Consider the following 21,905-nt stretch of genomic DNA (forward strand, 5'->3'; position numbering starts at 1 on the left):
AATGAGCAGAGAGACACTGAGGACTGAAGGGCCTGTAAAGACTCAGCATTTCCCTCTCTCTTCTCCCCCAGACAAACGACAATTATCCTTCTATGGGATGCATTGGAGAATGGCGTCCACGCACTTGCCAGGTCCAGAGCCCTCTCTGGAAACGCAGGACCCTAGCTGAGGAAAAACATCCTAGCAAGAACTTCTACAAGCAGCACATTAATTCTCCTCAATATTCACAGCAGTCTGCCTAGGCTGCCAGCAGGATCCCTCCACAATGCAGGTATTTCCAGCCAGCTTTGCTCACAGGCACCGAGCAGCCAGCCTCTGTGTGGCTCAGCTCCAGCCTCATCTCAGCAACGCTGAAGCATCACCAACCCTTCTCCACCTCCTCAAGCCAAGACAGCAATGGCAGCCACAGCCCCGCAGGAGCCCTCCCCTCTCAGCAGGCTCATTGCTTTGGATTCACTGGACCCCTCCAAGTCCCTCCTACATCAGGAGCAGAGGGACAGGTCAGAAGCTTCTGTCCTGCCAGCAAGCAGCACACCAGCTCCCCTCACAAGTACGCAGACTCCTCACGTTGGTGTAATTTACACCACATTGGCACATCTTGCTAACACTGAGGAAGGAGATGGAAGGACCGTGGCTTGCCAGAAACAAGTTTGGGACTAGTTTTGCTTTTGAAAGAGGTTCAAATGCAGAGCACAACTTTATTGCAAAGACAGGGATACGTCTCTGCTCCCCACAACCCAGCAGCACCACCTCTCCTTCCAGCTGCCTTCTCCGCTCCCTCTCACTTACCTGGTTACCCCATCCTCTGTCTGCAACTCCCACAAGCACATTCTTTGCAAGAGCTGGCTTGCATGGGGACAGAGCCTTTGCAGAGATAAACAGACCTTAGTGCAGACAAAGGTCATCTGCCCAATCTAAGAGATCAGAAAGGACCATACAGGCCTTTTTATAAGCCCATTTTTAACTGCAAAGGGGCCGATGAGCAACATTAGGAAAGAGCTCTGACCCTGCCAGTGCAACCAGGAACTTAAGTACTCATCCTTACACAACTCTCCACAAATTCTTTTTACGTTGGAGAGGTTGCAAAAAGAAATCCACATGTATGTGCACAGACTCCAAGGGAAGAGATTAGGCTAGGCTTTCTGAATCCTCATCTAAACGACCCCAGTCTCATGATGCACATACACAAAGGCAGGCGCACTTCCAGCCCGCATGCACTCCCATGTTTTCTCACGCAACCACTGTTCCACCTACGCTCTCCAACAACACACAGTATTGATAGATCCCATCTCCAACTCAGAAGCAAGCTGGGTGCAGCAGGTTTTACAGGTATACAAGGCGGCAGCACTGGGATTCCTCCCATTCCCCCTCACTGCCCAATCTTCTCTTACCAAAAGAAACTTTAAAAAAAAAAAAAAAAAAAACAAACCCACAACCAAAACCCACTAAAACCCAGCTAACAGCAAGCACCGTGCAGAAAAACCCACTGGCTTCTGTGGATCAGGTCATCCAAATACAGCAGAACTACTTTTCCTACACATACTTGAAAGTCCCTAATTCAAAGGAAGCTTCCAACCAGGCATGTTTAGGGCCAGATTTTGGGCAAGCCTTCATCAGCATTTCTTAAGTGTCAAAAAGGTTTCCTGCCACAAGAGGGAAGGAAGCCCGCCCAGGCGGGGAGGTTGCACGACACCCCACATGATCTGCAAGAGGTAAGTGTGGGGGACAAGACAGATTAATCACAAGTAACTAGGGGAACTCAACCAGCTTCAATGTGGCAATCAAGGAAGATACATGGAGTGCAGGGAGACAGATGGTTGTGCGCATTTATTTTCTTTGATAAAAATGGTATGCAAATTACACAGCCATGGAGGCTCTTGGGAAAATATCACCCTGCTGGTCCTCGGGGAGTTTCTTGGAGAGTCTTAACATTCAAACACACCAAAACTGGGGGGAAGGGGGGAATGGAGGATGGATCTAAACTGGGAAGAACATGAACTTCAACATTTTCCAGTGAAGCGAAAAGATAATTAACTTATTTTTCAATTTTCTTTTTTTGTTTTTACACTTTCAGAAGTGAGCCTATGAAGCACAAGAGTCAACAAACCCCTGACACTGCTGCGCAAGAACTAAATCGCTTGGGCAGAAACACACCTTTCAAACACATTCTTCTGCAGGGCACTTTCAACTCAAGTTCAAGAACAGCAAGCCTGATCCCTGAAGGCATCTAGGCTCCTTTACACCATCCCAAAAGTGTAAAGAGGCCATACTTCAAATGTAGTTTTCATGCACATTAACCCTCTACCAGGAGATCAGAGGCACCTGTGTGCAAGGGACACAGGCTCAGTTCATCCAGTGAAACATTAAGACAAATAACACCAGAAATTTCCAGGTCATTTCAATTTTTCTTTTGATCCATTCCCAATAAGATGCTGGGAGAAATAACCAAAACCAAACTTGGCTCAAGTTTTAAATATTTGCCTGAAAGGAGGACTAGGGGAGGGAATCATGTACAGTTAAAATCAAGCTACTCAAAACACAATCTTTCAGGTAAGTAACTAGAAGTATCGCCTCTACCATCTAGAGAGAGAGAGAGAAGAGTGTCTGAGACAGAGGGCATATTTAGGAAAAAATACACATCTGAAGTCTCTGTGGCCACGATGAGAACTGGAATCCACATACAAGCCAGTTAAAGAGCATTTCAACATGAAATCTTAACTTAGTAGGAAGGTCAGGGGTTAAGCTGTATCTTTTTGTTTTAAATACATGGACAGCTGTCAGATATGAAAATGATGGTGGGCTTTCCTGAAAGATCCCCTGTGCATGTGTATGGATGCATGTGCTGACATCTGTGGGGCAGCATGACAAGAGTTTAGGAAGGCTGGGAGCCCAGCAGTCTCTCAATAGCTGCGTTGATGTCTCCACCAGTAGCTATAAGCGCCTGGAGGTTGGCCTCACGATTAATGAAGCCCATGGCGTTCAGCTGCTCCAGCTGCTGTTGGAATCGCACTTCAGGACTCTGCGCCTACAGAAGGAAAGGACAAAGACCTTAGAGTCAGACAGCAGAGATCAACATCTAATATGGGCAGGGCCAGCAACGACGGCTGAGCAGGGACCCTGAGCTCAGCTTTAGGCATACTGAAAATATTCCAGGCTTGTTTACTGTTGTTACCCATCTCCCCATGGGCTTTGGCACAGCAGCCACACTGTGCACACAGTCCACGTTCTGCACCTACAGTGACAGCAGTGCTGGGAGGAGGATCCCTGGCACTCTTAGCTTCAAACCTGTGCAAAGGGTTACTACACCCCAAAGAACTAGCCAGCCTCAGACACTAAACTTAGCATAAAGCACCACAGCCAAGAGAAACCTCTCAGGGACCACATCCCTAGAGTGAGTGGGATTGGGACAGCTTCTAGCTCACCCTGGAGATGCCCCTCCCCAGACGTGTATCAGCATGCAGCTGGACATTACATACTTGAGAGCTTCCTCCGGCCAGCAGCTGGATCATCTGCTGCATGAGCTGCTGTTGGGGGTTACCACCCCCAGCTGGAGAGGCACTGGCCGGCGTCGAAGCGGAGGGAACAGGGTTCTCCGGGATTGTGCTTCCTCCTGTGGAGGACGGGGGCATTCGAGGCATGCCGAAGGAGCCGAGGCTGCAGAGGAAGGCAGGGCGCGCTCAGAGGCAAGCTGGCACTTCTGGGTGTCCCCTGAGAGCTGGGCAGTACAGTAACCAGCAGGGTCTGCCAGGCTGGCCCTCACTGAGGCCCATACTACAGGACAGCTTTGTAAATTAAACCGGCTGCATTTGTATCCTGGTCACACATGGTACTGGGAGTAAGCAATCCTAACAGAGGTGCAGGCCTGAAAGGAACTGCAGAGACTGAATGTGACCCATGCTGCCACAGAACAGAAGACCTGAGGGCTGCCAGCAGACCAGTCTGCCCCAAGGTACCCACCCAACCTCGTGGCTGTGCACCTCATACTGTTCAAGTTCAGAGATAAAATTCTTGAGTTCAGCCAATAGTGAATACAGCAAACAAAAGATGGAGGAGGGACCAAGTGGTTTCCAAACCTTTTTGTCCAAAAAGAAAGGGTCAAAGACTTCCCACGTGAAGTATAAACAAGCAGAAAGTGCTAATTAGCTGGAGTTCACAGAGGCCTGCAGGCACACACACACGCAGAAGTCCCCATGACAGAGTGCCCTAAGCAGATCTCCTCGAAGAATCAACAGCTAGTCTGCATGCTGGTATCAAGCATGTTAGCTCTGCCTGCAGAAACCCGCTCTAAAGCGCTTATTACCTTGGCACTAGTCCTGGGGCCTCCGTTTGCAGTGTCTGGAGTCCCTGCTGGATTTGGAGGAGCGCCTGCATGGCGCGGGGGTTGGTGAGAATGGAGAGGGAGTCTGGGTTCTGCATCTAGAAACAAAGGCAAAAAGACACAACGGTACCAAACAGTGAGAGCTTCTGCAGCCAGAGATGCACCAGCTTTCAATCTGAACAACAATCAGCATAGAGCTGCGCCTCTCGCCCTGCAGCCAGAGCGAACCTGCGAGTCTGGTTCCTCCTTCAAGTCTCCAGACTGCAGGGCTCATCTGCAGAGATACTCATAGGGTTTAGATCAAATTTTCTAAATGAACTAGGTGAATCAGATTAGAACTGGGGGCACAAGCCTTTGGAATTAAAGTGATTCTATTTGATTTACCTGAGTGAACCAGCTGCTCTAGCACAATTAACTGTTTTAATTTTTGTAAACTCATTACAGTGAGAGACTGTCCACACACGAGTTTCATGTAGCTTAACTAGTCTAATCTGAAGTCCACCTTTAGGTAATTTAGACTACTTAATTTAGATTGCCTTGTCTAAACAAGCTCTTCCTTTCTCTCTTCCCTGTGCAAACCCCTTTCTTTCACAGCCCAAACCACCCAAGCCCACATGCTTCCTAGTCCACTTGACTAAGCAGCCAAGATACTCCCTTTCCTACAGAGGATGGAAAAGCTCTGGAGCCCAGGGCTGAGAGCAGCACAGGGCCAGACAGGGGCCTTTACCTGCTGCAGGAAGACAGGGAGCTGAAGGCGGAGCTGTTCTTGAAGCTGTGGATTCCCAGCAAAGAGGGGGACATTTACCATGATCTAGCAAGAGACAGCACACGTAGGTAGGGTCAGAGGGTTGCTGCCACTGGTTGTTAAACCCTATGTAACTAAGCCATGAAGAACAAGTCAGTCACGCCCCTGACTCCCTCCCTGGGCTTTCAACACGTTCCCCTGCTAATGAGGACCAAAACAGGACAGCTCAATTCCTGGCAGCAGTGTTGAACTGGGGCCACTTGACCATGGGCAAAGAGAAGGGCCATTCCCATGTTGCTTGGAAAGCCACCTTTTTTGTTAGGGGCTCCTAAGACACGGGGTTCAGTACTGTGACTGCCTTCGAACTATTGAGAAATACAACAAAACTGTCTATATTCACTCAGCTCTCCAGTTTCTGCAAGAGGAACCACTCCAGCTATAGAAGCAGACTGGTTCTCACAAGCATCGTGCTCACAGCCTGTCTGACAATAGAAGAAAACTGCAACACTTTTACCTGTGCTGCAAAGTCTGGGTTCTGGGCAAGAGTTTGCATCATGCTCCGCATATAAGGGGCGGATATCATGTTCTGCATCAGCTGAGGGTTTTCAGAAATCTGCTGCAGGAGCCCTTGCATCTCTGGGCTGTTAAACATGCCTGCAAGGGGAAAGGGAAGAGAAGACAAAGGAAAACCCCTTAGAAGCCTAAGCACTGCTGCAATGCCTGAAATACAACATGACATATAACAGCAATGCCTTTGCTTCATCCCCTGGCCAACAGTGCATATCACTGTGGACAGCCATGGTAGTGCTTTCCTTGCCACTCTCCCACACTCTGAGGGCTGGAGGAACATCAAAGTTCCCAAAGTAACCCTCCAACAGGCACACCACAGATAATCCATTTGTGCTTGCAACTGGGCTAGAATCACTCATCTGGAGAGCACCCACAGACAGGCACTCAAATGCTAGAGGGAGCCGCCCTCCAAGGAAGCCTGGGTGACCTGTTTAGTCAGTAGCACCCTCTGGTTCCTCTCCCGCTTACGTACCAGCCCCAATGCTAGCAGCATTCAGCCCAAAGGGGTTGGATACAGTCGGTGTGCTTTGGGTGGTTGCCGAGCCAGTGCTCCCTTCACTGCTGGGCGCCTGGCTCTGGGAAGCAGGGGGTGTGGGACTCCAGGGGTTCGGTAACGGCTCTCTGTTCTCCGTCCGCAAAGGCTGAGAGCTTGAGCTATCAGAATTTCCCGTCAAGGAAGAGAAAGGATTGTTGCCAAACTAGGGAAAAAGAAAAAAGAAATAGCTGTAATCAGTTAGCCCCAGCAGAGAATGTCGGACTAACCCCACCACCGTACAAGCTAGGGAACAGCCGATCATATTCATCCAGGTCCAGAATCTGCTAAACGCATGCCATAATTTGCCTCCTGAGGAATCTGTAATCCACAACACACCTCGCTCACAAAGAGACCAGGCTCAAGAAGTTGCCACAGCCCTAGATTTGGCTCCCAAATGCAGGGCTTCAAAACATCCGTGTAAAATCAGCACCCGGACATACCAGTAGGTAATGCTAGACTGGAGTATGTCTGCACAGCCTTTTGGAGACAGACCTGTGCTCACTCCTCCTGTGCTTCAAGCCAGCTGGATCTCAGCCAGCTCCAATCCAAAGGCGTCAGGCTTGAGCTAATACAGTAAGCTGGGCTGGGAGCAGAGGGCTGTGCTAACGAAGCTATGGGGCCTTCACATCAGTGATGGCTGGCATCCAGCCTGCTTGGAGACCAAAGGAGCAAGGTCAGGTCTCTGCTCAGATACACCAAACTGTGTAATAAAAGCAGATGACAGGCGCTGCACAATGTTCTCCTGCTAGTGGCTGCATTCATCATCTGGAGTGGGAGGAGTGGGCAGCCACGCTTTGGGAAGGCTGCCCCGTTAGCTCAGGGGTCAGGGAAAGACCCCTTTCCCATGCTCAGCACACTACACCCCACTTACAGGAATGCAGCCAATACCTGCTCCCTGGCTGCACTAAACATGGGCTCCTGGATGTCCGTGTACATCCGGCGCAGCGCGTTGTATCCTCCTGGAATGCTCTCGAGGTTACTCAAAGCACGGTCCTGGTTCCGCATCATCTCCTGCATCATGGCAGGGTTACGAGCCAATTCCATTGTCTGGGAGAAGGGGGAAAACATGGAAAGCTCAGGCCCATATGCACCATGGAAGACCAGAGTGGATCAAGAGAGTGGTTAGCAGCCCAGTGGTATTCTACTGATCTATCAGCCGAGTGCTGAAAGAGTTAAATCCCAGCTCCCAGCAGAAAGAGTATAATTAAACCCGTTTCACAGCCAGAGAGCAGAGAGATCATTTATCCAAGCAAAGAGAGCCCAGGGATCCTGGCTCCTCCCATCCTTGCTCAGCTCTCTTCCTTCTCAACCTCAATTCAGCTGGATGAGATTGTTTTGTTTCTAAGCAGTATCAGGACATCCAAACATTTAACACCCATATGCTCCCACTCAAAGTAGATGGACTGCATTCAAAAACTGAGAAGGTAGAAGAGATTGGATCCTTCCCATTTCAAGAAAACCAAGAAATTCACCCTCTCCAGACTTCTGATGGGTCTCCCCTGCACAAGGAACATTCAGATCTCATTTGAAATGCTGCTTTAGTACGGATCATTCACAATTTAGTCCTGCAGCTCTGGAATTTCATGTGTGGCCAACACAGTTAAAAGAAAGATAACCGAGAAGCAGATGGAAACTAGGCTCATTCAGCGACAACCCAGAAAGACCTTCTGACAAGTTTTCCTGGGGGAACAGCAGAGTCCTGTCAAGGGCTATTTAACACTCAAGGCTCTCACTCATCCCTTATGCTTCCCTTCCAATGAACCTTCGGTCTTCCAGATAGCCAGGCCTCTAGGGCATGGGTCCTCTCTGTTCTGGAATTGTACAGAAAATTGAGACCTCTAAGATCCCAGCCTATGACTAGTGCTCTCCGCTGATACAGGCAGTAAAATATTGACTGTACAGCTCTGTAGTCTATACTTAATCTATCAAGAGAAATGGAGAGAAACAAAAACCTTTTGCAGTAGCTTCACTTCTCTGTGACTGCTTTTACTCCCATCCCTGAATCAGAATACAATATCCTTCTATGAAGCATGCTAGGATGATCCCAGCATCCTTTTTTGCCCAACACATGATGAATTCAATAGCCCTGAAAGGGAGATAAGAGTTGCAAGTATGTGGGTTGAGTAAGCAGTATTCACATAACTGAAGACCACCATCTGTTTGTGGGGAGCTTACAGCAGGAAGGAAAAGATCTCTAAAAATCACTGATCTGGCATTCACACACTCCCTTTGGAGAGCAGACACCGAAGCTGGTCCACAAAGATGCTCCTGAACATGCTTTAAACAGGCCCTGGCATGCTGACTCACCTGCCTCATAAGCTCTGGGTTATTCAGCATGTGGCTTATCTCTGGATTTCGCTCCATGAGCTGCTGCATCTGGGGATTGGCCATGATCATCTGTCTCATGAGGTCAGGGTTAGACATCATGTTCTGCACCAAGGGATTCTCCATGATCTGAGAAAGCATCTCTGGGTTGGACATCAGCTGTCGCTGCATCTGCTGCTGGAGCTCCATGAAGTTGGCAGAGCCCATCCCAAGATTGCCCAGCCCAGTGATGCCACCAAAGCCAGCTGGAGAGGGAACAACACACAGGGAGAGAGATGTGAGTCAGTAACTGTCGACAGCTGCAAGAAGAGGACAAGCACATCAGCTGAACAGCACCCACACTAATCTAGGGGTATCCTACATCTCTACGGCAGCCAGCTCCAAGGGAGGACACTCCCTGCATATACTTCACTAAGGACTTTGGCATTATCCTGAACAGGGAAACCAAGGTATGCCAGTGGAAGCAACTCATGCAAAGCCTCCAGCAAGCAGAGACAACTACAGGGGTCAAGAACCCCAACTCCTTGGTCTAATCCTAGGAAATTCTTCTTTTGTGTCACGCCTTCTCACAGCCATCACTTACACAGGATGGATGTAGCACTATTAGGGCCTCCATCTCCAGGACCTCCCATGGTCCCTGACCCACTGCTCCGTCTGCTGCCGTTCCCTGTGTCAGAAACGGCACTGCTGGACGTGGAAGGCTGAGATGGGGCAGCAGGAGAAGAAGGGGTTGCAGTGGGGGCAGAAGCAGCATTGGGGGCAGAAGCAGCAGATGTTGAATCTTGGACCCTGCAAAGAAACAAAAGAAGGCATTAAACTCCTGAGATTCAGGAACAGTGAGCAGAGTCCTCTGGGGGGGACACAGGATGGTGCACCTCACACTGACCGAGCATCCCTTTGTGCCTGTTGTCCCCACAGCAGCCAGCCCTGGCTGCTTCCAGTCCCGCCTGCACAGATGCACAGCTGTGCTCCCAGATGCCTTCCATCTGCTGGAATCTGCCTCCCATCCTGATGCATAACAGCCCCTGACATTTTATCCTGGCCTATATGAAGTGGCTTGACTGGTCTTACCCTGAGTTGTATCTAGCTCTTCCTTGAATCACACTGAACTATTTACCTCAGCTATATCCTTGAGCAATGAGTTTGCTCCAAACAGGAAAATCCTCCTGCTGCTCCCACAGAAACCACAGGAGGTTACAGCAGGGCTAGTGCATAGGGTAAACAAGGATCTGCTTTTCTGCAAATCCTCCCATGCACTGAATATTCCTATCAGTGCTCCTGGTGGCAAAAATAAGTATCAGCATTACTCTACAGATAGGGAAACTGAGGCACAAGGCAGCTAGCATCTGCCCCATGAAGTTACAGAACTTTTCTGGCCAGCTTGGCTATAAATTCACACCTCTGCCACTCACCGTACCTTGCATGCAAAGCTTCTCCGTCCAACACAAATTGACTAGAACTTCTTTTAATACACACATGCAGATACTGTGCCATAAGGGACAGCGTAGCAGATGCTGGACATCAGCTTTACTGAGTAAACCAACCCAAGCTAGTACCTTGTAATCACAGTTCCTTCTCAGGATTTTTTATAGAAATTTGAAAGAGAACATTGAAAGATTCTCTGAAGCATCTGTAGTCACGACAGTGAGTTCTAGACTAGTGCTGAAGAGCTTTCACATTAAATCAGACCACAAAATTCACTTTTCTCACCTCAAATAATGCTATTATGCCACTGACAAGTAAATAAGAACAATGATTTCTTCTTTTTTTTTTTTTTCCAAACCAAGAATGATTCCTTTCTCTAACTCCCTTTCTTTTTTCACTCTTATTCCAGGACTTTAAAAATGAAACCTGAAGGTCCATGTCCACTTTCCAGACTCACCTGACTGCTGCTGAAAACCAATGGCCACTGAGAGGGAGGCAGAGAGTGGGGAAACAAAGCAAATAGGAAGCTGAACAAAAAAGGAAGAAGGAAGCTGGAGAAAGGTCACTTGGTTTCTCTCAGCACAGGAAGAGGCTGTAATGTCTTCAGTAAGCACTTATCTGTGACTATTAGTGGTGAAAAAAAGGAGCAACCCAGGACAGCTCTCTTGTTTACCCTTTGAAATGGTTCACAAATACCGCAGTTTGCTGTGGAGACAGTGGTAAACAGCATCAGACTGTCAGGCTACCTGGAGATGCAGAATGCAGACAGAGGCCTCCTGGAGAAGCTGACAATACACATGCTTGTCTTTGTAAAAAAGAGTGGGGGGGAAGCACTAATCTTGACTAAGCCAGTAAGGCAGGTCTCTCAGGGGACAGCAGAACGGCACAAAGAGACACAGCCCTGTTAGCTCATCAGGAGCCCAATCAGACTGCAGCAAGGAGCCCAAGAAATGGTTGCGAAGAGCGTTTCGAGATCAACAAGATGTGGCTGCATCTCAAATACAGCAACTGTCCCCAAGAACCTTCTGTGCTCAACACTCCGCTGGATAGCACTGGGAAAAGCCTAACCCTGCAGGACCTTGTGGCCAATCCCAAGTCCCTTTCTCAGACTGAGCTACATGGTGCAGACGGACACAAGTGAGCCATGTCCAAAGTGGGAACTCGGTGTGCCCACAGTACTGTACTTAAGCTCACAACCACACCGCTGCACGCACGTGGTCATACGGTCTGAGCCTCCGCGCATTCCCACCGAGGCGGAGCACCCACCTGTCTGCACCTGCCCATGCAGACATGCCTATAGGTACCACACAGAAACACTGTTGTGCCCCACAGATAGTGCTCTGCACATACAGCATGCCTCCCCTCCCATGGCACCTAAGAGAGTGTGAGCACAGCCTTAGAGCAGAGTACATGATAGGAAGCAAAAGAAAAACTGGGCATTAGTTGCAACTTCAACATGTATTCATTGGGAAAGTAATTCCTGTTAACAACAACTTATCTTTGTTAGAACTAATATCAAGTTTCAGTGGGTTCTTTCAAGATGACTAAATTATAAAGGTTCAAAATACTCAAAGCCACATACACAAGATGTGTTAAAGATGAGTCAACCCCCTCAGGTACTTGCCACAAACTTACACAGCTGTGTAACCTAGGGAAAAGACAGGCCAAGTGATAAACCCCACAGCTGCATGGCAAAGCCATGGCAGAGAGTGAGCCTAGGAGAGTTCTCCTGCTGGATCACCGCTGCCAGACTCACACACGCCCCAAAGCCAGTACTCAGGCCTCACACAAGAACTCCACTTCAGTCACCAATAGGGCAGAAATGCTCCACCATCATTTATTCGCATCACCCATTTACCATCAGCCCCCCAAGATGAAGCAGTTTCTTACTTCTGTGGAGTCTTAATGACCAAGTGTACAGTCAGCCCATCTTTGATCCCATGTTGATTCAACGTGTCTCCATCCTTCAGGATCTTCCCAGCAAAGATCAGAACCAGCTGATCCTGTTTGGCTTTAAACCGCCTGGAAATCTCTTCTTTGAACTGAAAAACAAACAAAGCATTTTTCAGGCAAAGGACCAAGACCAGAAATTTAAAGCTAATACTCCAGGTATCATATCCACTATGCAAACAGCATAAGGAACTGACAGTCCTTTAGTACCTCACCCAAAAGGAGCCCATGCAGGTACCAATTCAGTCACCAGTTGCTGAGGATGTCTGAGGCGTTAAGAAAAAAAACAACAAAACAACAAAGACAAGCTCTACACTTACAAAATGTGGAGTAAATTTCAGAAAGAATAGAGCAATTACCTCAAGAAGAGCTGAAGGCTTCCAAAGCAAGATCAAGTGTGTCTCTTAGGTCTAATCCAAATACACCATTTATCCTCTGAATGACTGAACTGTTTTTGCCTCTGCTCATTTGATTTTTTTCCTAAGGAAAGCCCAACTCTGATTTAATACAGGACAGAGCTCTATGGAAAAGGGAACAATCCTTTATCAGCCAATGGAAATAAACTAGGTCTTCTCCAATTCCTATTTCTGCAACTGAATTCCCTATGAGCATGCCACACCACGTAACATGGACACCTCTTCTTTACTGTGTGATGGGGTGGGATTAACACCTGCCAATAAGATTGTCATTGCTAGCCCAGCTGGGGCATTCCCAAGTTGATTTGTGAGGAAAAAAAAAAGCCTTGCATTTGGAAGCCACATACTACAGGAAATTCAGAGGGAAAGGCCAGGAGGGAAAGAGAAGCACACACCTGTCCCAGAGGAGCTCATAGCTTTCGCACCAGAACCCTCAAAAACAATGCCTGGGAAAGCACAGCCCTGAGCCCCAGGTCATCCTGGCCGCAAAGCTTTAGGCCCTCCTCTACACAAAGCTGTCACTTAACATCCTGCTTATACTGACAGGCTCTTGGGAGCCGACCAGCAAGGAACAGGAGGGCCATACGTCCTATAGCACCTGCCTACCCCATGACTCTGCTCCCCAGAGACCTCCACCAGGTCCTTCACACCACAACCTTGCGCCCTACACCCCAGATCAAAGCACGCAACAAGCCAAGAAGCCAAGAGCTGTGCCGATGACACTTTGTGCAAGCAGGCACAGCCACTTCGATGGTGCTTGAGCCAGTCATTGCAAATTCCAGCCCCCTCCTGCTCGCCCCATACCACTGTGCCCTGTGAAGCTCCCTCACAAGAGCAGACGGCCCCCAGCCCACACATGGGCTGATGTTCCCTTTCCTCCGCTCCATCCAACCTTTGCCCCAAAGACTTGCCCAGCCCCGAGGGATCTGCCTCCCCGCATCCAAACCCACCCCACAACACCCAGCCGTAGCCCCACACACACTCAACTGGCTCTGCCCCTAAAGACGCTTTTCCGCATCGCAGCACCCTTCCCATACCAACCACTCAAGGAACACCTTCCCTTCCACTCCTCGTGCAGTCCAGCCCACGGGCCAAGCCCCCAGACCCCCACCCCGATCCTTCACACCCCTCTCCCCACAGCTAACATCCACCCCAAAGCTCCATTCACCACAACCACTCCCCACAAAGCCACTCTCCAAGCCCCTCACACCCCCCCCCAACAACGCCCTGCTTTTGACACCCACGAACCCTCCCACACATTACCCCCAGGGCCATCTCCCCTTCCCCGGGACTGTCCCCATCCCTAGTGTCAGGTCCCCACCCAAAGGTCCCCCCAAGCCCCCACCCTCACCCAGGTCTCCCAGCTCTCTCAAAGCCTGGCTCCCGCAAGGCCCCAAAGGCCAGGTGTGCCCCCCAGGGTCCCCCCCCCAGCCAGATCTCCAAAAGCCCTCCCATTCCCTCTATCACCCACCTCCAACCCAAAGCCGTGTTCCCCCACTTCTCAGGGCCCCCGACTCCCTCACTCCCCCTCGAAACTCCTCCCCCTTCCCCAAAGCCAGGTCCCACCCCAAAAAGCCCCCACACTCAGCTCCCCAGCCCGTCACGCCCCCAAAACCAGCCCCCCCCCACCCCCCAGGTCCCCTCAGTCCCTCACCCCCAAGCCAGGCCCCCCCCCAGGCCCCCCTCTCCCCTCCACACCCCCCAGGCCCGCCCCCGCCCCCACCTCGCGCACGGAGGCGCCGTCCGCGATGACGATCTCCTCCTTGTCCTTGGGGGTCTTCACCGTGACGCGGATGAGAGCCCCGCCGGGACCTCCCAGCCCCGCCTCGCCCTCCCCGCCGGGGCCGGGCCCGCCGCCGCTCGGCTCCGCCATCTTCACCGCCCGCCCCGCCAGCCCGGGCCGCCACCAGAGAAAGGCGGCGCACGCCGCCGCGCGAGAGCGGCGCCCCGGCCCCCAGCGCCGCCGCTACCGCCCCGTAGCGGCCCGGCGGGGAGCTAGCAGGGCCGCGGGGGGGGGTGGCTTAAAGGGGCAGGGAGGGGGCGGCGGCGAGAGAGGGGCGAGGCGCGGGCAGCTGCCCGCAGCGCTGCCTGTCCCGCTGCCTGCAGCACCGGCGTCCTCGGGCACCTTGCAAGAGCCCCTCGGTAGCCGGGGTAGGCCTGTATCCCCCTCGTTAGCCAGATTCCCGCCCCCCCAATTAGCTGGATCCCTGTTGCACCCCTCTTATTAGCTGGCTGCAGCCTGGGTCCCCTCGGTTAGCTGGATCCACCCTGCACCCACCCCCTTACCCAGGTTCACCGTGTGCACTCCCTTTGCTAAAGCTGCTCTAACGGGCCCAATTTTGTCCCCCAGTGAGGGCTGGACCCCCACCCCCACCCCCTGGGCTCGTTGTGGGGAACGAGCCTCCTCCTGCCACGCCGTGGCCTTTTTGCCAGGACTGATCCAGACCCGGGAGCTGGGTGCCAAGGGCAGCGCTTGGCCAGCCGAGGAGTAGAGTTTGGGGGTGTCCGGCCGATCCCAGCACTCCCCCCTGGCCGGGATTTCCTTCACCTTGCGCCTCTCGGGCAGCCGGACCCCACCGCACCCCAAGCTGGGTGCTGGGGCAGCCCCCTTGGGTGTCCCTGAGGAACAGGCCACCTGCAGCAGGATGCATGGCGTCCTTGGGACAGGGACTACATGTCCCAGCATGCTCCGGGCTGAGCATGGCCCCGCTGACGGAGAAGGCCTGCTCCATCCTTCCCCGCCATCGCAGGGCGAAGAGCGGGGGGACCGCGGCCATGCTGCGCCCCAAAGCCCTGACGCAGGTGCTGAGCCAGGCCAACACCGGCGGGGTTCAGAGCACCCTGTGAGTAGGGGTTGGGGGCCGGGGGCGAGGGGCGGCTTCCCCCGGCCTGTGCGCTGGGGACCGCAGGGCCAGCTGGCATGCTTCGGCTCCACCCAGGGTAATACTTCTGCGAGGATATGCCTTCTTCCCCCTGCCCTGGAAATGCCCCCCCACGGGGGGGTGGGGGGGGGTGAGGGGCCCTGCAAGGGGCATGCGTGGTGCTGGGCCCGTGCACAGTGCACAATGCATGGGGCTGGGGCTGTGCACGGTCCGTGGTGCATGGTGCTGGGCTGTGCACAGTGCTGGGGCTGTGCGCAGTGCCAGGGACGTGGACGGTGCTGGGCCTGTGCGCTGTGCACAGTGCCATGGACGTGGACAGTGCCAGGACCATGCACTGTGCGCAGTACATGGTGCACGGTGCTGGGGCCGTGTATGGTGCTGGGCCCATGCATGGTCCACGATGCATGGTGCAGGGCTATGCACAGTGCTGGGGCTGTGAACGGTCCATGGTGCATGGTGCTGGGCTATGCACAGTGCTGGGGCTGTGCACGGTCCGTGGTGCATGGTGCTGGGCTATGCACAGTGCTGGGGCTGTGTGTGGTGCTGGGCCTGTGCACAGTACACAGTGGCAGGGACATGGACAGTGCCGGGACCATGTACTGTGCACAGTACGCGGTGCTGGGGCTGTGCATGGTGCTGGGCCCATGCACAATGCATAGTGCCAGGGACATGGATGGTGCCAGGACCATGCGCTGTGCGTGGTGCTGGGGCCATGCACGGTCCATGATGCATGGTGCTGGGCTAGGCACAGTGCTGGGGCTGTGCACGATGCACAAGGCCAGGGCTGTGTACAGTGCTGGGCCTGTACACGGTGCACAGTGCCAGGGACATGGACGGTGCCAGAACCATGCGCTGTGCAGAGTACACAGTGCTGGGGCCGTGTATGGTGCTGGGCCCGTGCATGGTGCACAGTGCCAGGGACATGGACAGTGCCAGGGCCACGCACGGCGCATGGTGCTTGCCTGCCAGGCTTGTGCCCGGTCTGCAGCAGGTCCTGCTGCTGGACAGACACAGCCACTGCAGACCCACGCTGCTCTGCTTGGGACTGGGGCCACCCCAGAGCTTCAAGGCTTTGAAGCTCACCATCCGCTGCCAAAATCCCCTGCAAACCTGGGGCGTCCTGGGAGCAGTGCCGGGCGGAGGACTGGGCTGGGAGGGTTTTGCTCTGCCCCCTGGCACTGCGATGGGGTCTGGTGTCCCACTGGGTTCAGAGACACCAGTTCATCCCCCCATCTCGTTTCCAGGCTCCTGAACAACGAAGGGTCCTTGCTTGCCTACTCGGGCTACGGGGACACTGATGCCAGGGTCACTGCGGCCATCGCCAGCAACATCTGGGTGGCCTACGACAAGAATGGGCACCAGGCATTCAATGAGGACAACCTCAAATTCATCCTTATGGACTGCATGGTATGTGGGGCTGGGGGCTGCCCTCCCCTCCCTGGGGACCCAGGCACCACCATGGCTCTGGGGGTTTCCCAGGACCCTGCTGGCGGTCTCTGCCAAGCTGGGCGTGCAATGGGCGCTGTTTCTCCCTGGGCAGGAGGGACGAGTGGCCATCACGCGGGTAGCAAACCTGCTGCTCTGCATGTACGCGAAGGAGACAGTTGGATTTGGGATGCTGAAGGCCAAGGTAATGCTGGTGGGGAGGGGGTCGGGGGGGGTCGCAGGGCTGCATCCCTGCTGTGGGGTGGGAAAGAGCTGTTGAGGAGGATGAGGATGGGAGTGGTGGAGGAAGCTGCCATGCATGGGATGCCTATTTCCTCCTTGCAGAGACTCCTCTGTCCCTTTTGCCAGCCCAAGGGTTGCACCACACCTTTTTAAGGCTCTAAAATGAAATATAAATTAAAATAAGCACGCGGGTGGTGTGCGTGCAGGTTGCAAAATCCACCTTGGCACCACTCACACCGCTTTCTGTTGGCAGGCACAGGCGCTGGTCCAGTACCTGGAGGAGCCACTCACGCAGGTGGCCGCATCCTGAACATGGGAGCGGAGGGACTCGGAGGTGCCACCGTGCAAAGGCCTTTTGCTTCGACCCTGTCACCGGCGTGGGTGGGGGGTGAGCGGCCCCATGGACATCCAGGAGCTTGGTCCTGCTTTGGTGTGGCTTTAAAAATGAGGTGGGGGGAGCAAAAAAGCAGGGGAGGGGAATAAAAGTGTGTCTGATGCTTGTGTCCTTTTGTGTCTCTTACAAATAAAAGGAGGAGCTGGGGGGGTAACGTTAGCCTGGCCGGGCTGGGTGTGCCTGGGGCAGTGTTTTGGGGCTGCCCTTAGCTCTGCGATGGGCTGTTGCCCTGGGAAAAACAGAGCAGGGGCTTGTGTCAAGGGGCAGTGGGTGCAACAGAGCAGAGCCCCCCTGCACCCCTGCCTGGCTGCATTGGGGTACCGGGGGCGGGGTGGCCGGGGCTCCTTCCCTTCCCCAGTTTCCCCAGCTTTCACACGATGGCAGCAGAGGCGAGGAAACGCGTTCGCAGCCGGTTGGAACCGGGCTGAGCTGGGGGCTCTGCTTCTGGCCTGGCTGCCCACCGCGCTACCCCTTGCCTGCTGTCCCAGCCTGCCCTGCGCTGCATCCAGGATCGGGCCCCGGCTCCTCCTCCGGCCGCCCCGTGACGAGTCCCAGGGGTGACACTACCTGCCCAACCTGCGCTGCGACACCCAGTCCCACCCCTTGAGTCAACCGGCCGTTCTGCACCACCAACCTGGCCGGCCTTGGCAGCTCTCCCCTGAACCCTACTCGCTTCCCCGGACCCCGCTCGCTCCCCGCTCGCTCCCCGCTCGCTCCCCGCCAGAGAGGAAACTTTGTCCCCTCCATCTCCTCCCTCGGCGCCTTTCGGAGCCTGGCCCGCCCTACACCGTCTGCTCGAGGCTTTGCAGCGGGAAGGAGGAAACCAAGCAGCGGCAGCCCTGGCGAGGGCGGGTGGCAGCCAGGACGACATGGGCAACACCGAGGAGGATTATAATTTTGTCTTCAAGGGTGAGTTCTGGGCTTGATGCGAACCCCCCTCCCCAAAAGGGATGGAGCAGGAGGCCAGGGGCTGCAGGGAGGGAGTTGAGGTGCCTTCCCCCCAGGGGCTGCTGTGTCCCAAACTGGGATGTTGCCGACCATCCGTGCAGCTTTGATGTGCGCCAGGAGCTGCGAAGGGTCAGGATTGGGGAGCAGGCACCGGCCCCACCTGATGGCAGCGAGGTCAGGGCTGGTGAATGATGCTGGGGTCCGCAGGGGCACGGGAAGACCCATGCCCACCCCAAGGCTGCAGTGTGGGACACTGGGCAAATTGCTGGCATGTGGTTGGGACTGAGATGGCTGGGGCTGAGCTTGCGAGATGTAAATGCTGTGCGAGCCCATTAACCCCTGAGAGCAGCAGACATTTAAAAGTCCTTCTGCTGCGGTGACCTGGATGGTGGCACACGCAGAGGACACAGGGGTCAAACTTGAGCTGAAGAAGCAGGGCCACAGCCTCACGGCCCCCCAGCTTGGGTTCCACAGGCACGGGGTCCCGGCGTCCTGCGTCTCTGCCGGGCGCTACCAGCCGGACCCCATTGGACCTCAGTGCTCCGCACCTTGGGCAAGCAGAGATGGACAGGCTCTGCTGTGCCGTCAGTCCTGGGCGCCCACCACAGGCAGGGTGACACAGGGCTTGCCAGTGTCCTTGCCCTGTTCCTGCTGCCCAGACCCTGGTGGCCATGACCTCCCCGAACATTGCTGGGGCCTCGCCAGCAGACGGGGAGCATGGCTGGGCTCAGCTGAGGTGGCTCAGCCATGCTCGAGGGGTAAGAGCTCATGACGCAGGGACAGGACCCCCGTTTGCTGAAGGAGTGAGTGCGGCGGGGGTTATACCTTCGTGCCTGCCCGGCCTCTGTGCCCAGGTCTGGGGCCATCAGGCAATGAGGGATGCCCGTGCACCCTGTGCCAGCAGCTGGGGTGGGCTGGCTGCCACACTATCAAGGCAACGAGCTGCTGGCTGGTCTGGCTCAGGTCAGAAAGGGTTATTTGAATTACCGTGAAGTGTCTTGGAGCAGCCCTCTCCCCTCCTCGACAGCTGCGATGGGCTTTCTCCCTTCCCTCCACAGTCGTCCTGATCGGGGAGTCCGGAGTAGGCAAAACCAACCTGCTCTCCCGCTTCACCCGCAATGAGTTCAACCACGACAGCCGCACCACCATCGGCGTGGAGTTCTCCACCCGCACCATCATGGTGGGAGACGCCGTGGTGAAGGCTCAGATCTGGGACACGGCTGGGCTGGAGCGGTACCGTGCCATCACCTCTGCGTAAGGATGGGATGCCCAAAATCAGTGTTCCCCCCTGGTACCTTGGCAGTGATGCCCTTGTAGCTGAACCCCACAGGTGAGGATGCTGTGGGGGCTGTCCAGAGCCTGGGGTAACGGTGGGATTCTCCCGTAGGTATTACCGGGGGGCAGTGGGTGCCCTGGTCGTCTTTGACATCACCAAGCACCAGACATACAATGTGGTGGACCGCTGGCTGAAGGAGCTGTACGACCATGCTGAGGCCAGCATCGTCGTCATGCTGGTGGGGAACAAGACCGACCTCACGCAGGCTCGGGAGGTGCCCATGGAGGAGGCGAAAATGTTTGCAGGTACAGGCTGGCACCCTGCCACAGGCCTGGGGGATTGGGAACCTCCCTGACAGCAGGGACCTGCACCAATGCGGGCACCCAGATGTCTCTAAAGGGCCTTGGAAATGGAGCCGTGCCCTTGCCGGGGTCTGCATCGTCTCAGTCCTCTCATTGCAGACAACAATGGGCTGCTGTTTGTTGAGACCTCGGCGCTGGACTCCACCAATGTTGAGCAGGCATTCGAGACCATCCTGAAGGGTACTTGCACTGGTGCCGTGGTGCAGCGGGGTCCCGGGGACCGGAGCATCGAGGGGTCCCTTACTGGGGATGCAGGGCTGGGCAGAGGATGTACAGTGCGTCTCTCCTCTGCCCTGCTCCACGTGAGCTCTTTGGGCTGGTTTCGGTGTCGTCTTTCTGGCTGGTTTGGTTTCCGGCCTTTCGTGCTGGGCGTTTCGCTCTCCGCACCCCATGGCTTTGTTCTCATGGCCCCCAGGCATCCCCAAAGCCCGGGGGACTGCTGCCCCTGTAATCCCTGGTCCCCTTTCCTGTTGTCCTGGGCTCCTGACTCAATGTCTCCAGAACCCTGCTGAACTAGCCATGGGGATCTGGGGGGATGGGGATGGAGAGCGGTGATGCTCAGCCAGGAGCACCTCTCCAGGAATGGCAGCCAGCAGCGTCAGGGCAGGAGCACAGCCAGGTGTGCCGTGCTGTGCTGTGCCATGCCATGCTGTGCTATGCCGTGCTGTATGTATAGTGCCGAGCCAGCCTGGCCCGGGGAGCTGCCAGCCCTGGCACAGGGTGAAGCACTAATCCCAGGTTGGGCAAGAGGAAATTGCCTAAGCGCAGGGTGTTCCCCAGGCACTGCAGGGATGTAATTTGGGGGAGCTGCTCCTTTGTCACCCCTCAACTCGTCCTCTCTGCTGCATAAAGGGGAAGGAGAGTCACCGATGTGCCAAGCAGTGGGCCAGAGGGCGAGCAACAGGGGCTGCAGCCTCGAAGCTGTCCCTGCTTCCCCGGGGGGGCCCTTGGCTGACACACAGACACACCCCCCCCCCCGCACCTCTTGTTTTGCAGAGATCTTCCACAAAGTGCAGAAGCAGAAGCAGAGGAGCAGCCAAAGCAACACGGTGTCACTTGCCAGTGAGACCCTGGCGAGCACAGCCCCGGTGCAGACGGAGAAGCGCCCGTGCTGTGTGGCCCTCTGAGCTGGCCGGGCACCCCGGGAAGCCCCTGGGGACCCCCACAGCCCCAGGACACGCCAGTGGCATAGCGCTGGGTCTGCCTCCACGCAGACTCGTCTGGCCACTGGCACTGGCTGGTGTCACCCAGCCTGCTGTGCCACCCCTGTCCTTGTGCAGTGGGGACCAGCAGCCTGGACAGTGGCCAAATTCTGCCATAAACAGTGAGAAGCACCAGTGCCAGGAGCTCTTCTCTGTCTGCTTCATTTTTGCCGGGCCTCAATTAGCATCACCACCGTCATGCACGGACCTCCCAGCCCCTCTGGACCCGTGGTGCAGAGGACTGAGATACCCCCAAAGCACCGCTGGGGAAGGAGCCAGGAGGTTCTGGCCAGGATCGTGCCAGTGACGGGAGCCTCTCCGATTGCGTCTGGCCCTGGGGTTGCTCCTGTGGGGCCACCCTGTGCCACGCACTGGGGACATGGCTGTCCCTACAGGTCTCCATCCCCACCGGGGACTGCTCTGGAGTCATCCCAAGCCCTAAGGAGCAAAGTGGCAGCACTCAGCCCTTGGCACACCTCTGTCCCCATCCCAGACATGGGACTAGCGTGATGGCGGGACCTAGCGAAGGTCCCTCCTGTCTGCACAGCGGGATGGGGCTCAGTGCAGAGCCCAGTGCCAAGAGCCTGGGAGCAGCTCTGTGTCCAGCGCAACGGTGACGCAATCATTAAAGGACTTGCAAAATGCAGGTTTGCTGAGTTGGAATTCCCGTGTGTTTGCAGTCCCGTACCCTGGTCCCCACCTCCATGACGTGCCAAAGATCGTGGCTACCCAAGCAGCCCAGCCCGATGCCATGATCCCTCCGCGCCCCCTCCCCACGCAGCCTTTCCCTGTCCACATCCCCACACCCTCGATGGCTCATAGGGAATGACTGGCAGTTTATCAGTCCGAACCATGACTTGGCCTCTGCCAGTCACCCCAAACCCCTCGG

The 21,905-nt window shown here is 54.9% G+C and overlaps 3 protein-coding genes across 6 annotated transcripts; 2 read left to right on the forward strand and 1 right to left on the reverse strand.

The window, feature by feature from the left end:
* Window positions 1–1,812: 1,812 nt before the first annotated feature.
* On the reverse strand, window positions 1,813–14,184 carry UBQLN4 (ubiquilin 4). Of its 4 annotated transcripts, none has more exons than XR_012652268.1 (11): window positions 14,008–14,184; window positions 11,809–11,960; window positions 9,077–9,282; window positions 8,476–8,738; window positions 7,057–7,215; window positions 6,106–6,331; window positions 5,578–5,717; window positions 5,046–5,129; window positions 4,301–4,416; window positions 3,477–3,610; window positions 1,813–3,025 (listed from the first exon to the last, which is right to left on the reverse strand). XR_012652268.1 is itself a non-coding variant. In XM_075040935.1 (11 exons), the coding sequence occupies exons 1-11, from the start codon at window positions 14,155–14,157 to the stop codon at window positions 2,873–2,875; spliced, it is 1,827 nt and encodes a 608-aa protein (XP_074897036.1). In that variant the 5' UTR covers window positions 14,158–14,184; the 3' UTR covers window positions 1,813–2,872. The 4 variants fall into 4 exon arrangements, 2 of the variants coding, with proteins under 2 accessions (XP_074897036.1, XP_074897037.1); XM_075040935.1 differs by having other exon boundaries at window positions 3,477–3,654; XR_012652269.1 differs by lacking the exon at window positions 5,046–5,129.
* A 734-nt stretch (window positions 14,185–14,918) lies between these two features.
* LAMTOR2 (late endosomal/lysosomal adaptor, MAPK and MTOR activator 2) lies at window positions 14,919–17,337 on the forward strand. Its single transcript, XM_075039532.1, has 4 exons — window positions 14,919–15,127; window positions 16,411–16,573; window positions 16,707–16,796; window positions 17,088–17,337. The coding sequence occupies exons 1-4, from the start codon at window positions 14,934–14,936 to the stop codon at window positions 17,142–17,144; spliced, it is 504 nt and encodes a 167-aa protein (XP_074895633.1). The 5' UTR covers window positions 14,919–14,933; the 3' UTR covers window positions 17,145–17,337.
* Window positions 17,338–17,709: 372 nt separating this feature from the next.
* RAB25 (RAB25, member RAS oncogene family) lies at window positions 17,710–21,644 on the forward strand. Its single transcript, XM_075040937.1, has 5 exons — window positions 17,710–18,137; window positions 19,235–19,430; window positions 19,564–19,757; window positions 19,914–19,994; window positions 20,811–21,644. Exons 1-5 carry the CDS (start codon window positions 18,098–18,100, stop codon window positions 20,939–20,941), a joined length of 642 nt encoding a protein of 213 aa, XP_074897038.1. The 5' UTR covers window positions 17,710–18,097; the 3' UTR covers window positions 20,942–21,644.
* Window positions 21,645–21,905: the final 261 nt, after the last annotated feature.

Source organism: Buteo buteo, chromosome 11 (genome assembly GCF_964188355.1).
Source record: "Buteo buteo chromosome 11, bButBut1.hap1.1, whole genome shotgun sequence".
Taxonomy (NCBI): domain Eukaryota; kingdom Metazoa; phylum Chordata; class Aves; order Accipitriformes; family Accipitridae; genus Buteo; species Buteo buteo.